Raw genomic sequence first — 19,504 nt, 5'->3', positions numbered from 1 at the left:
TTAGTATATTTACAGTCTACACCTTCCAAATTCGCAGGTTCTGAGGTGTCTTGTTTATTTGTTTGTTTGTTGTTTAACACAGCTATATGACCAGACAATCCAATGATTCATATTGTGAACGATGATCCACACCATCTACGATGATATGCTATTAACGAAGTCACCGAGTCTGACCACCCGATCAACATGGTCATTCTTAGACCAGCGTAGGTTGCTGGGGATCTATTCTTACCCGGAATCCCAACATGGGGTTGTGACGTACAAACTATATAAACAATCAACAACAAATACACGTCCTGAGTAAAACAGACAGCAAAAGGTTTATGTCAGCGACTTGCCACACACCACTCCTGCTTAGATAATGTCAGGAAAATACAGTATTGCGTCTATCAGCTCACAATACATTATAATCAAGCCACTTGACTAAAGGTTACTGTTTAAGCAATATTTTATCATCCTAACTCCCAAACGAATTGAAAATGCAAACAGTGTAGAGGTAAACCCAGCAAAGTTGTTCATGGTAGAATAAGAATTAGCCAACCAAACTAATATTTTGGTTAGCTAATTCTTATTCTACCATGAATTTGGAATTTACTTGATTCTGATCGGTCAATCAGTGGCTATTAAATTTAGCGTGGTTAAATCTACAGGTAACCTAGCTCTACATTGAAAACACAGTATATTTATCTCCTAATTAAAACCATATCTATAGGCTCAATTCAGTCGACAGTCCTTGGAAGTTAGATCCAAGGCATTGATACACCAGGTCTGTCTCTGTCTCTGGCCAAGCCAATCATGATTACCATATGGTTAAATCACAAAGACAAAGCCTCAGTGTAACATCAGGTTGTCAGAAGAGAGGATCTGGTATAAAATGTGTTAGCGTGATTTCCTTATTTTTTGCAATTTTATGCCAAAACATGTTAACACGTTTATACATTTAACTATACAGTGGTACTCCACCAAATTCACTGGAGACCATGAAATTTGGTATTGAGTAACAAAAGACCAGCTGCAATTTTGAGAAATTTTATACTCCTTCAAAAGGGTTTGTATTATCACATTGTTCATTGTTCTGGAAGATGGCTCATTTTACCTTTTTTTCAGTTGTCATAATGAGAACTGTAAACAATTGAGTCTGGACCAGACAATCCTGTTATTGTAGTGAGAGGCGGTCAGGGGCGACAAATGGGATCGGTTGGTTAGGCTCGCTGACTTGATTGATACTCGTCGTATGCCAGTTGTGTAGATCAATGCTCATAATGTCAGTCACTGGATTGTCTGGTCCAGACTCAATATTTACAGACTGTCATACAGCTGGGATATTGCTGAGTGCCGCGTTAAACAACAGACAAACAAACAAACAAAATGTAAGTTTTGTTTGTTGTTTAACACCAAACTCAGCAATATTCCAGCTATATGACGGCGGTCTGTAAAATAATCGAGTCTGGACCAGACAATCCAGCGATTGACATCTTGAGCATCGATCCACACAATTGGGATCGATGACATGCATCAACCAAGTCAGCGAGCCTGACCACCCGATCCCGTTAGTCGCCTTTTACGACAAGCATAGTCGCCTTTAACGGCAAGTATGGGTTGCAGAAGACCTATTCTACCCTGGAATCTTCACGGGTCTCAAAATGTAAGTGTCAACTCTCTGCCACTACACTCTGTACAATTGTTAAGCTTGTAAAAGAAGTGCAATCTTAGTAGATCAAGATTTAATCTTTCCCAAACTATAAGTCAGTGGTATCAATGAACAGACGCTTCTCTCCTTACACCTACCTTGTCACGCTCGTGCTGCACGTGCACCGTCTCGCAGCACTCGGCGACAGAACGGAGCGTATAACATGTCAAGTGTCCTGAGGGCGTCTTCAGGCGAACAAGCCCGTCACAGACACTCTATAAGCCATGGTTAATAACTGTGAGGGCTTTGTTTGACTTTTGCACAGTGCGAAAACGTGTGAATCTAATGTCATATAATGTGTTATAAATGTCAGTGATTCGGTTGATTTAGATACGTGAGGAGTGAGTGAGTGAGTGAGTATGGTTTTATTCCGCTTTTAGCAATATTCCAACAATATCACGGCGGGGGACACCAGAAATGGGCTTCACACACTGTACCCATGTCAGGAATCGAACCCGGGTCTTCGGCGTGACGAGCAAACGCTTTAACCACTAGGCTACCCGGCCACCCAGATACGTGAGGAACATTGAGGTCATTCAACGATTTTTAAAGCATCACCTTCTATACGTATGTTCGCTTGATTTGTATTCAATTGACTTGTGTCATATATTCACATACCACACAGGAATTATGTTTTAGTATCTTATAATTTGTAGTTTCAAAGACGCCGATCAACCTTAAGTTAGTTAGGAAAAGTTGTTTTGATTCTATAATGGCATAGTTTAGTACTATACTGGAACCGTTGGCATGTGGTGACTTTTTTATGAAATACGTCCGACATAAATATTGTGAATAACATTGTTCAATTACTAGTATCTTGGAAAGGGATGTGTTTAAATGCGCTCTAGTTAGATGCAACAGGCATCTTGACTTAAATCTTCACTCTTGATTAGGGGAATGAGATGTTACCGGCGTGCACTCATCATCTGTCATGTGTCAGCAGTGGAGAAACCTTTTCATGCCTAGATACAATCCTAGATCATGGCATAAAGCTGAAAGATATAAACTTTTCATCAAAATACAAACCTGAATGCCAAATACCAAAACCCTGGAAAACGTTCAAATATAATATTAATTCGTGGTGAAACTAAGAGGTTACTTTCGAGACCTGTTCTTCAGTCGAAATTCCTTATTGTCCTAACGTGGCAAGCAAAGGTTTGATACCGAATTGATGTTTGTTTGTTTGTTTATCGCCGCACACATCAATATTCCAGCTATATGACGGAGGTCTGTATATAATCAAGTCTGGACCAGACAATCCAGTGATTGACATCATGAGCATCCACCCACGCAAATGGGACACGATGACATGCATCAACCAAGTCAGCAAGACTGACCACCTGATCCTATCAGTCGCCCTTTACGACAAGCATGGATTGCTGAAGGCCTATTCTAACCCCGATCTTCACGGGACTCTTCCACAAAGATGACTCTCTGCATGCATACCTGGAACGGTTGGATTTGACTAGCATTTCGTCTCTTATGTGATGATATTTAAGGTTTATTTTCTTGACTTGAATAGAAAGTCGCCAAGGCAACCTCCCCATTTTAAGACCGAATGAATGGTTCAGGTTCGCCGCAATTATGTTTCTAGGTTTGTCAGCTCGTGGGTTTCACAAAAGTGGTGAATGTCTGAGACCTGCATCCCTTCGGGCTTTCCTCTGCATTAAGCTGGCACACATATTATGACTGGAATACTGTTCAAAGCGGCATTAGACCCATGAAGATCCGGGAGAAAATAGGTCTTCAGCAACCCTTGCTTGCCGTAAAAGGCGACTATGCTTGTCGTAAGAGGCGACTAACGGGATTGGGTGGTCAGGCTCGCTGACTTGGTTGATGCATGTCATCGATCCCAATTGCGTAGATCGATGTTCATGATATCAACTACTGATTGTCTGGTCCAGATTCGATTATTAACAGACCGCCGTCATATAGCTGGAATATTTCTGAGTGTGGCGTTAAACAACAAACAAACAAAGTAAGAAGGAGCTGGATCAGTACAACTGCTGTGATATCTTGTTAGTATGGATGTCTCTGTTCCTGGAACATTGTCTTCACCATTTGCTTATTATCAGATGCGGACCTGAAAGTTAAAAGCTTGTAAACAAGCATTACTCAGGAGTGTCATGTCTGTTATAATTCCAATTGCGTGGATCGATGCTCGTGATGTCAGTCACGAGATTGTCTGGTCCGGACTCGATTATTTACAGACCGCCGTCATACAGCTGGAATATTGGGGAGTGCGACGTTAAACATCAAACCATCAATGAATCAGTCAAAGCGGCATTAAATCCAACTCACTATATGAGCAAACTAATTGTGGAGCAGTTAGTCAAAATGTGAGACATGACTGATTGTATTCATCATTGCTTGTGTCTGTAGTTTTTCAGCACAATATCGGTGCTGGTGGTTTCTCCAAAGCATTAAACGTCTCTGACCTGCTTCACCTCTGCCTCTCCTCCCTTATCAAGCTGACATGCTCTGATATATAACTGGAATAATGTTCAAAGCAGCATTAAAACCAACACACCCAATGTCGTCTCTACAGTTTATAGACTGTATACAGTTGTTAGGAGCTGTAACTCAGTGTGAAAATTGAAATAAAACTTCAGAGGTATAAATATATTGAAATGGGAAACAATGGAAATATAATAAGCTCGCACAACAAAGAAGACATCTAATTGGCCCAAGAGAGGTGGTTTCCTGGTGCTTAAAGCATGAGTGGGTTGATATTTGACCTCTGATCTTCAATATCTCAGGAATATGGCAAGGGTAATTAGTCAGGCAGAGTTCTGTCCCCTAGCTGCCAGGTTCATTATTGTTGGTCTACTAGCATCACGCCTATGCTGTGTTGATTGCACCAAAGGGCTAATCCTGCTTGCATTAACTTGGGCTTTGAAGTAAGCCTGTGAAATAGCAGAAAGACTGTCCCAGCAATGTCCACTCACCAACTCCTGGGTCTCAGAAGAGGTCTGTGTCTGTTGCAAGAGCTGATTAAAATAGGAATTGTCCCAGTCAAGCATTGTAACTTGTTTCATCAAACCAAACAGCATTAATTTTGCTACAAACCACTGGGTTACTTGACTCAATAATGTACTGGTTGCTGTGACAGCCGAGTATTACTGAATGTCCCTAAAGCAAAAAAACACAAACATGAATGAGTGAATGAGTGAGTGAGTGAGTGAGTGAGTGAGTGAGTGAGTGGGTGAGTGAGTGAGTGTGAGTGAGTGAGTGAGTGAGTGAGTGTGAGGTCTTACAGCACTTTTAGCAATATTCCTGCAATATCGCAGCAGGGAACACCAGAAAATGGGCTTCACAAATTGTACCCACATGAGGAATCGAACCCTGGTCTTTGGCATGACAGGCCGATGTCTTAACCACCAGGCTACCCCACCACCCCAAAACAAACATAAACTGGCATCAGTGTTGGATAGATGTACTGTGGAAGAACAGTGAATTGAATTCACAACTCACAAACCAAGTTAAATACATCTTTCCTCAATAACTCTTTGTTGACACATATGACAGCTCATAATTCCCCAAGAGACACTGGACTTGTGGACTTGTTCCATGGTGATCATCGTCATGTTTCCAACATTCAATGCTGTCTTATTAAACCTGCAATACTCATTTGTTTACAAAAAAAATAAACAAACTCAAATTCATTGGGATGATTTAATAAATGCACTTTGTAAAATATGACTGTTCAATTTTAAAGTAAATGAGACAAAATAATGAAACATCAATTATATACAATGCTAAAATGAGTGCATGATAAAACCTGATGTACAATGTAAAACAGTCAACACATAGTAACAAAGGACATCATGAAGGTCTTCATAATCCCAGGTGGTAATAAATGGCAGCCTGCAAGGTCCCTCCTCATGGTTGTATTTTCCACAAGACAATTGAAACATAATGAAAAGGTATAACATTGAAAATTCCACGACTAGTAACTATATATCCTATGAAGATACCCCTTTTGAAGCATACCCAGCACATTATTGTGTTTCAACAGTGATGCAAAGACACGTACAACAATATCATAGAGTCAAAAACCTTTACTTACTTTCACACTTCAAGCCTCAAATAATGCCAGTGAGATGTCTGGTAGCAATAAAAGCACTATAGGTACGCCAAACACAAACAAAATTTAGATGTAATTTTCATGATTTGCACATGAGAGCTGCCAGATTTTCCAAAACACCTGATGTAGAAAATACTAAATGCTTATACAATGTACTGCAACCATGTTACAGAAAACAAATATGACTACTTGATGATTTGCCCAGAATAGTTTTATAATAATGAAATATTTACCCAGTACTTTGTAATTAGGCCCCCTCATGAAAAGTTCCTGATCCTAATACAGACTAATGATGATGGCCACATATAGGAATAACTCTCTCTTTATATAATCATGTCATTGTAAACAGAAATGAGACATATTATTGACATAACAATTATTTCACTAACATTTGCTGTACAAATGCAAACTGATTTCAGAATGAATTATTTCGTGTAGCCTTAAAGAAATTTGAGCACACCTTTCCTTTAAAACAAGCTGTACATGTACTGTATTTGTAGAGTCACAATTCAGCACAGATGGACATCATCCCATAGCACTATGAAGAAAACAGGAAATGCTGCCACAAGTTATGGGTGTTTTTGATTTAAGGGAAAGTTCAGGGTCTTGATAAAAGAAAGTTATGTTATCAGGAGATTTGTTGTTTCTCAATAATTATTTTGGCCAGACCAACTGTATTGTTCTTTCGTACAGAGAAGCCTCCAACCAGTTTATCAAAAGTTAAATGAATAAAAAATACCATCTTCAATGGAAAATAATTTGATTTTTGAGGGCTATTTGTCAGTAATTTTATTGTAACTGATAAAAACTGTTTGGGGCAACTAATACCCTCATCCCCTCCCAAAAAAGGTTTTAAAAAAATAGAAATTTGTATTGGATATTCTTGATAATTGACAACAATAAACACGATGGCTTTGTCTTGACCTCCTTTGACCTTGACATTTGGGACATAAATCCAGAAACAAAACTGGTCTGGTTTAAGTTAAAAAAACCCATGTAATGAGAGACAATCCATGATCATCACTGTCCTTCCAGATCCCGTGTTGGAAGTGCATCAGTGACTGACTGACCGTCGATTCAGCCTATCCTCAATAATGCTGACAGTAACAAGTAATTTCATAAGGCATAGAACCATGAGTTCTACTGTCACCCTGACATGAATTGAACTCCTTTCTCAGCTTTACTGGACAAACACCCTCACACACATCTCTACACCTGTCCTACCCAAACTTGTAGTCACACCAGGTTGGTAATGGTGAAAGAATCTACATTGAAATGTTGCTCATTGCAACAAACCAGAAGTTGTTATCAATAAAGTTGTGTTTTCTTATTTGGATACTTGGCTCTCTGGGCTGAACATACATTGGCATCTGAACAAACACTTTAGTACCTTCTTTAAGAGGCACTTACTTACTTACTTAAGTACCTGGCTGCAATCTGTGACAATGTAGGACAAGTCAAGTACAAATGGTTATCGTGGATGTTCCATATAGATTTGAATCTAACACTGAAATTACATATGATTTCTTGATCATTTTTAAACATGAACACAACTTTATTGCACATCTCATTCTAAAAACACTAAAAACGAAGTAAGAACTTAATCAACAGTCAATGCTGTCATATTAGAAAAATACAAGTCTTACTGCATAAACCCATTACGAAAGAATCATTCCCAAACATGCACAGAATCAGTGGCCAACACAGCCACTCCATACACCCCTTGAACCTGAGAGCATGTGGCCCTGTGAATGGATGAAGTATGACACCAATGCTGATCATGATGCTGAGTTCAAGCCCGGACTAGGCAAACCAGTGGTGGCAAGCGTGAGTGTCTGTCAAGGACATCAGGATCATGGTATGCACACACATTAACAAATATAATTGGGTGGATTGTGCATCATGTTTGCTCAAGCTATCAACCATTGGTTTGTCTAGCCAGACTCAGTGTCAAACAACACCCACTCACGGCTAGCCATAAGACAGCTTTGGTTCTTTCTGGGACACCTATAACATCCGACCAGGTAAAGAGGTCAGCGGACCCAGTTGCCTTGACAACAAGTGGAAGGTCAAGGACCTACATGGAAGCACACACTTGGATGCTGGTGTCACAAGTCAAGACTGAATTTGACATTTGTGGAAGTTTTGAGGTCTTGTCAAATCTAGCAAAATCATTATGGTCTAAGTTTATAGCTGTAGATTGAACAGCAGAATGAACACAGATGATGTACTCTATGTTCAAAAGAATTTAAGGTACAGAGAAACCTAAATATGGATTATGCATGAACAAGAAAATTACAATTCAGTACATCCAATGCAAACGTTCTGAACAATTACAATGTCTAGATCATGTAGATTGTGTCATTAAGAAATTTGTATGGAATAACCAATCATTACAATGTATTTGCAAATGGCAAAAGTCATCATTTACGCATGTCATTTCATTTCTCACTTGACAAACCTGGAAAATGCCCCTCGTGATGATCCGTGACAATGAGAGTGTATCTGATAATCAGTGATGCATGATGTCACATCCATGAATTGAAGACTTCAGATGAAACATACTACTAAACACCTGATGGTGATATTATTCGTGTGCAGGGTCTTGTTACACAAAGCAATCGTAGCCCTAAGACGAATGTAGCTCCCATACTTTAACAGACTTACGACAGTCGTAGCGCTATGATCGCTTTGTGGAGCGGGGCCCAGATGAGATATAAATCTGTCCGGATGTTTGGAGATGTTGGCGTATGAATAGGATACGGTTTGGGCATAGAACTGATGCATGTGGAGCTTCCAAACTATATATGGGAGCATGTGTGCAAAGTTTTAGAAGATTTCCACAATATCGCAATAGGCATTGCACAGTTTATACACAGACTAAGGTTAGGAGATAACAACGTATATAAATGTTTAATTTTGTTCATTATGAAGTGAAGGTCAACATGTGTCCGGTCCAGCCCAAACCACATCCTATTTGTATGACAACATATCCAAACATCAAAGTTAATTGATTTATAATGTAAAATTCAAGTCATCGTTCTTAAATTTCTTAAACACCAGACTGAACACAGAATGTTGAACAGGATTTGTCTCCTCTGAAACTATGGTAACATGACCATATATAGATATATATATACAACCTATATACAATATTAAATGTACATAATGAAACTTGAATGATTGTTTTTCTCATGTACTACTCATCACACAACATCTTAATATCATTCAGCCTTGACTATTGTATGTCGGAGTATGGTACACACAAACGTCATAGCACTCAGATGACTTTATGGAATGGTCATTTCCAAATTACCATCAATAATTGTTTAGCTTCTATATCTACATTCACCAGTTTCTTTGTAAATACCATCTAATCGACCCCTGCTATGTTTGATTGTTTTTTTACATCTGTAAGCCAGAAATATTGGCATGGACATATTGTTTCAAGAGATATGCAAGCTGACAAGTCCTGCTATCTATCTGTAACGAGTATGGGGATATGCAAGCTGATCATAAGGAGGTATATGTATTGCCAAGCATCAGTAGTCTACATCTGCATATGTGTCTGTAAAACTGTTCCCACTCATGATGGCTGCCTTTCTAGTCATCGCTCTAAGGGCATCAGTTTCTTGTCTGAAATAATATACAATTTTACATTATTTTCATGAAAGTTGTTTGATAGTTCAGGAAGAAAAACAGAATAAGCAATGCATGTTTTGTTTATAACAGCTTATTCGAAGATATTCTAGAATCTAGATGCACAATTTAATAATTTTAAAACAAATGAATGCCATTTGGAGCATCAAAGGTCCCCTGGTTTTCTGTCTCTAAAACATAGCCTATCAATGATTTAGGGAGTCTGTTATTTGACCCATAAGTATTCAAATTAATCAAGTTCAGACAAACATGACAGAGGCCGAATTTACAAGGTAAACAATTAAATCTAAGCTCCAACAAACATGAGAGAGTGAATGTTGTTAAACGCCTCAGTCAACAATATTATAATAACACATGTGTGATGTGTAAAAATGTGAGAATGGAACAGATAAAGAGTATTTGATAGGATGAGCAATTTCCCACGCCATCAGGGTACGATGGCATGCAATCAACAGAGGATGACCACTCAATCCATTGAAGCGAATACGCATAAGCTGCTAGTGACCAATTTCAACCAGGAAAATCAACCGGATTCAATCCGACCTGTGTGTTACTCTGTATAAGCTACTGGGGACCAACTTAATCAGAGGAGTCTCACAAACATGACGAAGGTCCACTTACAAGTTAGGTTCCGGAGGTGCAGCTCGATGCTACGAGATGCCGAGCTCTGTCTTGGCTGTGCTTGTCAACATGCCACACAGGTTGTGGAGCCGCAGAAAGCCAGCCTCGCCTCCACTCAGTATCCAGGTGCAGCTCTCCAAGTTGGGATTCACTGATATCTGCAATGCACTTGTTTGTTTAGTTTCACCAAGACTGTACTGCTCCTCCGGGAGAGTCAAAACATACAGCAGTCACATATTTGTTCTCTGTGCTTATTAATATGACATGGGACTTGAGTAAGTTAGGAGGTAAACCTTGAGTGCTTTCAGCTTAGAGTGAGTGAGTGAGTGAGTGAGTGAGTATGATTTTACACCACTTTCAGCAATATTCCAGCAATATCACGGCGAGGGACACCAGAATGGGCTTCACACATTGTACCCATGTGGCGAATAAAACATGGGCCTTCAGCGTGACGAGCGAACGCTTTAACCACTCGGCTACCCAACCGCCCCCTTTCAGCTAAGAGGTCCCTAACATAAACACAGAATGGTTTATCTCGAAGTGTGAACTATTTGAAGATAGCATAGTGCTGAGTCGTGCAGCTTTTGGTAGGGCGAGTGTTTCCCCCAGTGACTGCCAATCCATGCAATATCCACACTAGGCAGTACTTGTGTCCTACAGACCAAGTCTGGACCAGAAATACAATAATTGATGTTATATGCAACAGTCCACCCCCTCAGAGTGCTCTGGACAAAAGTCACGGAGTTTGACCATCTAGTCCATGAAGACACCTCTAGGCTGCTGGGGAACTACTCTAACCAGGGCTCCCCTTGGGATCCCCTTCTTATAAAAGCCTTGATTTTTTATTCCCACCATACCACGGACACTTACTCTGTACACAGATTGTAGCGGAGCAGCATCAATGGCGCCAACTGAAATGCTTGGCATCTTATAGCCAGTGTCATCCTTGGAGTTGAGTGCCCGGATGTGACTCATCTAGACAAGAAAGAGAAGGGAAAACAAACTTTGGTTATTTTCCAAGGGTCAGGATGCATGTAATCTTTGAAGTTGAAGAGTCGGGGGCATGAACACCAGCCTGAGCAGTATACCAGTTATATCATGGTGTGTCAGCTTCAGGCGGGTGGAAAATCTGAAGTGAAAGTCTGAGACATTTACCACTTTGGTGAAACCCAAGAGCATGGGTATGGTGCTGACAAACCTAGAAACATAATTGGGGAGAACCGGGCTTTGAACCCACAATCATAGGTTTCTGCAGCACCTTAGACGACTGGGCCACCCGTGCCCCCTGACAAACTTAGAAACATAATCAGGGTGAACGGGGTTTCGAACCCTCAATAATAGGGCCCTGGCTTGCCTTATGGACACAACTCTGTACAGCAAATTCTGGCGCCAGGTCAACCTATGAGGCTGGGATTATATAATGAAAAGGTCAAATGTTGAATAATTTAAAGTTTTCTTGGAGGCAATTACATAAAAGATATGTTCATAGTTTTATATAGAAAACATTACCTTACTACCTTGTGCTCAGAAGTTGACAAAAGGATATCATACATGAGGGTAGAAACCAGGGGTCCGGAAAATTTAAAATCCCAATCGGACATTTGTATTTAGGCCACGCCCCCTTCAAATAGCGTATTTTAGTACGACCTTTCACACACATTACAAGTTGTTACGTATTCATAATATGATGAATTATGAATTGTTTAAATTTAAATTGTTTAATTCACCGGACAATTAATAACAAATAATATAGAAACTAGAAACAAAGACTACTTGTGTAAGCTTGTAAGACCAGCTGGTCAGGACTGAACTTACATGTTCACTGTCGCTGAACTCAATGTAGGGCTGATCTGACTCCTTGGATGGTGACTCGGCTTCAGACTTCTCTTCAGTTGATGGACTTGTGATCTGGGTCGTGTACAGAATCTGTCAAGAAAGAAGCTACATGAAAGTAGGCACAAAGAACGTAGCAAAAATAAGGTTCACGACTGGAGTTTTGAGTGTACCGCGATCCAGTGTCAGGTCATAAAGGTATACTCAACTACAGGTAGCTCAGTGTGATGCTGTCAATAGATGCTGACACAAGGACAACAACCAACAACATGACATCACATCATTCCGAAGGAAAAGAAACCAAAAAGATTCATGAATTTCTTGTTCATATTCCACTCTTCACTGTCTGATTTTCTTGTATTTAACAACAATAATAGATTACATGAACAAAAGAAAAAATTAATAAAGTAACATTGTGGTCCCAATATTAATCTACACTGTTGTCTGATATCTTGGCTTGTCTCCAACTACAGACACGTGGTGAGTATGGCTATACACACCTCATGTCCCAACCATATCAAGGCAAGTAGTATAGACGTTGGGGGTACGAAGCCAAGCCACATAAAATTTATCATGATGTGGCAAGACGCTCACCTTTGCACAAAAATTATGTGGTACCACAGAAGCATTAAATTTGCTAAGTAGTTGCCAAACTGTTTAGCAAAATGTAGCAACTGCTAAGCAAAATGACCACTTACTGCGGTACCACATAATTTTTGTGCAAAGGTTAGCGTCTTGTCGAATCATGATATTATTTAATGTGGAATGGCGTCGTACCCCCATCGTCTACACTACTAGGAACACCATACTGCATTCGTGTGGGGAATCATATGCTAGGTTACCCCCACCAACCACCAGGTACAAAGCGTTAACAAGGGTTCAGTGTAGGTTACCCCCACCAACCACCAGGTACAAAGAGTTAACAAGGGTTCAGTGTAGGTTACCCCCACCAACCACCAGGTACAAAGAGTTAACAAGGGTCCAGTGTAGGTTACCCCCACCAACCACCGGGTACAAAGAGTTAACAAGGGTCCAGTGTAGGTTACCCCCACCAACCACCGGGTACAAAGAGTTAACAAGGGTCCAGTGTAGGCTACCCCCACCAACCACCGGGTACAAAGAGTTAACAAGGGTTCAGTGTAGGTTACCCCCACCAACCACCGGGTACAAAGAGTTAACAAGGGTTCAGTGTAGGCTACCCCCACCAACCACCAGGTACAAAGAGTTAACAAGGGTTCAGTGTAGGTTACCCCCACCAACCACCAGGTACAAAGAGTTAACAAGGGTTCAGTGTAGGCTACCCCCACCAACCACCGGGTACAAAGAGTTAACAAGGGTTCAGTGTAGGCTACCCCCACCAACCACCAGGTACAAAGAGTTAACAAGGGTTCAGTGTAGGTTACCCCCACCAACCACCGGGTACAAAGAGTTAACAAGGGTCCAGTGTAGGCTACCCCCACCAACCACCGGGTACAAAGAGTTAACAAGGGTCCAGTGTAGGTTACCCCCACCATCCACCGGGTACAAAGAGTTAACAAGGGTCCAGTGTAGGTTACCCCCACCAACCACCGGGTACAAAGAGTTAACAAGGGTCCAGTGTAGGCTACCCCCACCAACCACCGGGTACAAAGAGTTAACAAGGGTCCAGTGTAGGCTACCCCCACCAACCACCAGGTACAAAGAGTTAACAAGGGTCCAGTGTAGGCTACCCCCACCAACCACCGGGTACAAAGAGTTAACAAGGGTCCAGTGTAGGCTACCCCCACCAACCACCAGGTACAAAGAGTTAACAAGGGTCCAGTGTAGGTTACCCCCACCAACCACCAGGTACAAAGAGTTAACAAGGGTCCAGTGTAGGTTACCCCCACCAACCACCGGGTACAAAGCGTCAACAAGGGTCCAGTGTAGGTTACCCCCACCATCCACCGGGTACAAAGCGTTAACAAGGGTCCAGTGTAGGTTACCCCCACCAACCACCGGGTACAAAGAGTTAACAAGGGTCCAGTGTGTTACCCCCACCAACCACCAGGTACAAAGCGTTAACAAGGGTCCAGTGTAGGTTACCCCCACCAACCACCGGGTACAAAGAGTTAACAAGGGTCCAGTGTAGGTTACCCCCACCAACCACCGGGTACAAAGAGTTAACAAGGGTCCAGTGTAGGCTACCCCCACCAACCACCGGGTACAAAGAGTTAACAAGGGTCCAGCGTAGGTTACCCCCACCAACCACCGGGTACAAAGAGTTAACAAGGGTCCAGTGTAGGCTACCCCCACCAACCACCGGGTACAAAGAGTTAACAAGGGGCCAGTGTAGGTTACCCCCACCAACCACCGGGTACAAAGAGTTAACAAGGGTCCAGTGTAGGCTACCCCCACCAACCACCGGGTACAAAGAGTTAACAAGGGGCCAGTGTAGGTTACCCCCACCAACCACCAGGTACAAAGCGTTAACAAGGGGCCAGTGTAGGCTACCCCCACCAACCACCAGGTACAAAGCGTTAACAAGGGGCCAGTGTAGGCTACCACCACCAACCACCGGGTACAAAGAGTTAACAAGGGTCCAGTGTATTACCCCCACCAACCACCGGGTACAAAGAGTTAACAAGGGTCCAGTGTAGGCTACCCCCACCAACCACCGGGTACAAAGCGTTAACAAGGGTCCAGTGTATTACCCCCACCAGCCACCGGGTACAGAGCGTTAACAAGGGTCCAGTGTATTACCCCCACCAACCACCGGGTACAAAGCGTTAACAAGGGTCCAGTGTAGGCTACCCCCACCAACCACCGTGTACAAAGCGTTAACAAGGGTCCAGTGTATTACCCCCACCAACCACCGTGTACAAAGCGTTAACAAGGGTCCAGTGTATTACCGCTTTACTTCTGGGGGTTCCCTTGGTGAACTTAGAAGACGGAATCCGCAGGTCGACAGTCTTCACAGCCACGACACAACCGCTACCATCACACGACAGCAGCACATTGAAGTGGGGTGAGTACGTCACATCCTACAGGGAGAAACAATCGATTAATATCAGGCTTTGAGGAGACAAAAGTGAAACAACAACCAATAACACACAGTTACTATAGTTAAGAGAAAGACAACTATTTCAAATTTACAGCAGTTGTGGAGTTTTATGGTAAAGGGGGTCAGGGAAGCGGCAATCCAAGCAAGTTTGTTGTTCAAACATCACTTTGTATGTCTGATTACATCATGTATACTACTCAAAACAAGTTAAGAACACTGACATTCGTAGGCTGTGTGTTGGAATACCCACCAGCCATATCAGATTAAATTTAGTCATATGAAAACAATCAGTTGTCAATAAAGCAGAAAATGATGACTTCAACTACACAGATACACTGCCTCAGTTTTGCTGCTTTGACAATGTTCCAGCTATATCTCGGCATGTCAGCTTAATGTGGAGGAAATTCATACTAACACAGTCGTAGACATTTATCGCTTTAGCAAAACTCACAAGCACAGGCAAGGATCATAATCAAGGCAAGGATCATAATCAGGGCAAACATGGGAACATGTGTTCAGCTGATCCTGACATGCCAAGGGACACAACTCTGTACAGCAAAGTGGGTCTTAGATACGAAATTTGCCCACACAGGATTAGCTAACTGGTAATAGTTTTAGTCAAGATAGTAAGACAGGATTATAACAGATGTACAGAGAAATGGCAAGCTTGCTACTGACCCACACCACTGAGTTGTGGACACACAGCGCCTTGTCGAAGAAGCCATGGAGGCCACTGAAGCCAGTTTCCTGGTAATAGGATGTGTTGTGAGCCAAGCTGCAAGAGAGGATCCATAGTTACACTTATACACATTTGCTGCAACAAAGACATCGATACCTTCACTCCACAGCCCATCTCAAGTCAGTGAACTGGTGTCCCTTACCCAATACTTGCCACAAAAGACACCTTAAATTGCCTAGTTGTTAAAGCGTTTTCTGTCACGTTGAAGGCCCAGATTCGATTCCAGGCATGGGTACAATGTGTGAAGCTCATTTCTGGTAATGCTGGAATATTGCTAAAAACGGTGTATAAGCAACTCACTCACTCTATTGAATTTAGACACAAAATTATAACAGAAATGACACTCCTGAGTAATGCCTGTTTACAAGCTTTTAACTTTCAGGTCCGCATTTGATAATAAGCAAATGGTGAAGACAATGTACCAGGAACAGAGACGTCCATACTAACAAGATATCACAGCAGTTGTACTGATCCAGCTCCTTCTTACTTTGTTTGTTTGTTGTTTAACGCCACACTCAGAAATATTCCAGCTATATGACGGCGGTCTGTAAATAATCGAATCTGGACCAGACAATCAGTAGTTGATATCATGAACATCGATCTACGCAATTGGGATCGATGACAAGCATCATCCAAGTCAAAGAGCCTGACCACCGGATCCCGTTAGTCACCTCTTACAAGCATAGTCACCAGTTATGGCAAGCATGTGTAGCTGAAGACGTATTCTACCCTGGATCTTCACGGGTCTCCTACTTACTGGAGGCAGTCGTCCTGCGCGGTGACCACTCCGTTGTACACTCTGCTCGCCCACTTGATACTAGTCAGCATGCCCATGTCGGATGACAACCACTTGTCGTATGGTCGATTGGGATTGTTCATATCCCAGAACATCACCACCTTGTCTCGACCAGCGGTTGAAAAACAGGACGGGACCGTTTCACTCCATGAGCACCCTGTGACGGCTCGGAGGTGAGCAGGGAAGGCACGAGAAGGGAAGATACTCTCCACTGTGTTGTTCAGCACTCTCAGTAGGGGAGAAGTTGTGATGAGGTCATAGACCTGGACACATCCTGGGAAAACACACAGACATAACAAACTTCGCAAATAAACATTTCAAATACAAAAGTAAATCGAATTCTCTGAAAGCTGCAAAAATATAGCACCTCTTAAGTTTTTCTGTTAACTATTAATCAAACTGCATATATATAGAAAGCAACAGTTTGTGTATCTCCAGTCTGGTGCTGCCTACTGACCTACCTTGTGAGTAGCCTGCCAGGATGTACTGACTGCCTCCTGCCTTCTGCCAGTCAACGCACAAACAGCTGCCGGTGTCTGCCACATACAGGAGAAAGTAGGAAACATGCTACAAGTCAGCAATTTATAAGATGATGCATACCTGACAACTCTCACGCATCTCGCGTGAGTCTCACGCATTTATCACCTGTCACGCTCACACGCAAGGTTGAGAAATTCTCAGGCATTCATCTAAAATGTAGATAAAAATATTTTGAAACGCTTTTCTCTTTGATTGCAACCAACACGGCGACAAAAATCATTCAAAAAACGGTTTTTGCAGGGGGGGGGGGGGGGCACCTCGCCCCCTCTTCGCCTTCCTAGCGGGGCTTACGGCCCATGCACCCTGGCTTCTCACTCATTTAGACATCCAGGGGTTGACATCTATGATGATGGATTAATTTCCCCTTGTGCATGTTGTGGGTTCTTTGAAATTAAACTTTCCATAATTGTAATAATTCCCTTTGTTTTATATTGCCAAAATTTGATGCTTGGTATCCTGACAAATATAACAATAGTAGAGTCAATACCTGAGTTGGGTCTGCTTGTTAGTGTGAGGCAAGGTTGAGCCTTGTAGACAGGAGGAGTTCTCTCCCTTTGTATCTGTTCTTCTGTAGGGAAGTACACATCACTTGTAGCTGCCAAGAATTGTGGATGCGGAATACTGTAATACAAACAGATGTTGTTTGTGAAATCAAATATTAACAAGAATCATAACTGCTAATTCAATGACATTAATGAGCATTTTACCAAATTCCTGGTGACAAAATACCATGATCATAAAAACTGGCTTATGTTTGTATTCAAACTACATATCTCATAAATTGTAAAATGAATATTGGAAATGAGATTTGACAGTTATTCTGAAATTAGAAATTAGCTATCACTAAACTGTGTACTGATCCTGAAGTTAATACATGTAGTAGAATCAATACCTGAAGATTCTGACGGTTCCATCAGAACAACCCAGCGCCAGTAGGCCCAGCCTGGGGAAATCCTCCTGGGAACAATGGATTATCATGATCACACGCATGTGCAGACAAAGGGATCAGATTTTGTAAAACATGGGAACTAATTGTATTTCAGCTAAACTATTCATCATCGTCCCACACGTCACTGACAAGACTCACTGTCGTATGTTTTTTGTTGTAATGTGGAAGTAATTAACAAATTGTTGAAACTATGAGCAATTTCCTCACTGTTGAGTATGACGACACACAATACACCAAGCCACCTTAACCTGACCATACAGTTCAGTTGCCCCACGACAACCAATAGACAGCTGGTGATCCAGAGTCTATGTGTGTTCCCCTCAAACCTGCCACAGACTCTGTACCCCTCACCTGTGTATCTCCCCCATCCCCCTCTAGGGCAAACCTGCCACTGACTGTACCCCTCACCTGTATATCTCCCAACCCCCTCTAGGGCAAACCTGCCACTGACTGTACCCCTCACCTGTATATCTCCCAACCCCCTCTAGGGCAAACCTGCCACTGACTGTACCCCTCACCTGTATATCTCCCAACCCCCTCTAGGGCAAACCTGCCACTGACTGTACCCCTCACCTGTGCATATCCCACCCCCCTCTAGGGCAAACCTGCCACTGACTGTACCCCTCACCTGTGTATCTCCCACTCCCCCTCCCCCATCCCCTTTAAGGGCACACCTGCCACAGACTCTGTACCCCTCACCTGTGTATCTCCCTGCCCCCCCTAGGGAAAACCTGCCACAGACTCTGTACCCCTCACCAGTATATCTCCAACCCCCTCTAGGGCACACCTGCCACAGACTGTACCTCTCACCTATGTATCTCCCACCCCCCTCTAGGGCACACCTGCCACTGACTGTACCCCTCACCTGTGCATATCCCACCCCCCTCTAGGGCAAACCTGCCACTGACTGTACCCCTCACCTGTGCATATCCCACCCCCCTCTAGGGCAAACCTGCCACTGACTGTACCCCTCACCTGTGTATCTCCCACTCCCCCTCCCCCATCCCCTTTAAGGGCACACCTGCCACAGACTCTGTACCCCTCACCTGTATATATCCCACCCCCCTCTAGGGCACACCTGCCACAGACTGTACCCCTCACCTGTGTATCTCCCACCCCCCTCTAGGGCAAACCTGCCACAGACTGTACCCCTCACCTGTATATCTCCCAGTCACCTCTAGGGCACATCTGCCACAGACTGTACCCCTCACCTGTGTATCTCCCACCCCCCTCTAGGGCACACCTGCCACAGACTGTACCTCTCACCTGTATATCTCCCATCCCCCTCTAGGGCAAACCTGCCACAGACTGTACCTCTCACCTGTATATCTCCCACCCCCCTCTAGGGCAAACCTGCCACAGACTCTGTACCCCTCACCTGTGCATCTCCCACCCCCCTCTAGGGCACACCTGCCAGACTGTACCCCTCACCTGTGCATCTCCCTGCCCCCTCTAGGGCAAACCTGCCACTGACTGTACCCCTCACCTGTATATCTCCCAACCCCCTCTAGGGCAAACCTGCCACTGACTGTACCCCTCACCTGTATATCTCCCAACCCCCTCTAGG

At 42.9% G+C, this 19,504-nt stretch overlaps 1 protein-coding gene across 2 annotated transcripts in view; it reads right to left on the bottom strand.

The window, feature by feature from the left end:
* Nucleotides 1-6,732: 6,732 nt before the first annotated feature.
* The window catches only part of LOC139472414 (general transcription factor 3C polypeptide 2-like), a 28,721-nt gene continuing 15,949 nt past the window's right edge, over nucleotides 6,733-19,504 (bottom strand). For both annotated transcript variants that reach the window (XM_071254892.1, XM_071254900.1), the window contains exons 12-21: nucleotides 17,881-17,945; nucleotides 17,476-17,609; nucleotides 16,910-16,984; nucleotides 16,410-16,722; nucleotides 15,592-15,688; nucleotides 14,762-14,893; nucleotides 11,874-11,984; nucleotides 10,929-11,033; nucleotides 10,059-10,216; nucleotides 6,733-9,413 (exon numbers count right to left, since the gene is read on the bottom strand). In XM_071254892.1, the coding sequence (XP_071110993.1) occupies nucleotides 10,088-10,216; nucleotides 10,929-11,033; nucleotides 11,874-11,984; nucleotides 14,762-14,893; nucleotides 15,592-15,688; nucleotides 16,410-16,722; nucleotides 16,910-16,984; nucleotides 17,476-17,609; nucleotides 17,881-17,945 (1,161 nt within the window). In that variant the 3' untranslated portion in view covers nucleotides 6,733-9,413; nucleotides 10,059-10,087. The remainder of the gene's footprint in view (nucleotides 9,414-10,058; nucleotides 10,217-10,928; nucleotides 11,034-11,873; nucleotides 11,985-14,761; nucleotides 14,894-15,591; nucleotides 15,689-16,409; nucleotides 16,723-16,909; nucleotides 16,985-17,475; nucleotides 17,610-17,880; nucleotides 17,946-19,504) is intronic.

This window comes from Haliotis cracherodii, unplaced genomic scaffold (genome assembly GCF_022045235.1).
Source record: "Haliotis cracherodii isolate W230 unplaced genomic scaffold, xgHalCrac1.p SCAF_1, whole genome shotgun sequence".
NCBI classification, from domain to species: Eukaryota; Metazoa; Mollusca; class Gastropoda; order Lepetellida; family Haliotidae; genus Haliotis; species Haliotis cracherodii.
This window is presented reverse-complemented; position numbering and strand designations above follow the sequence as displayed.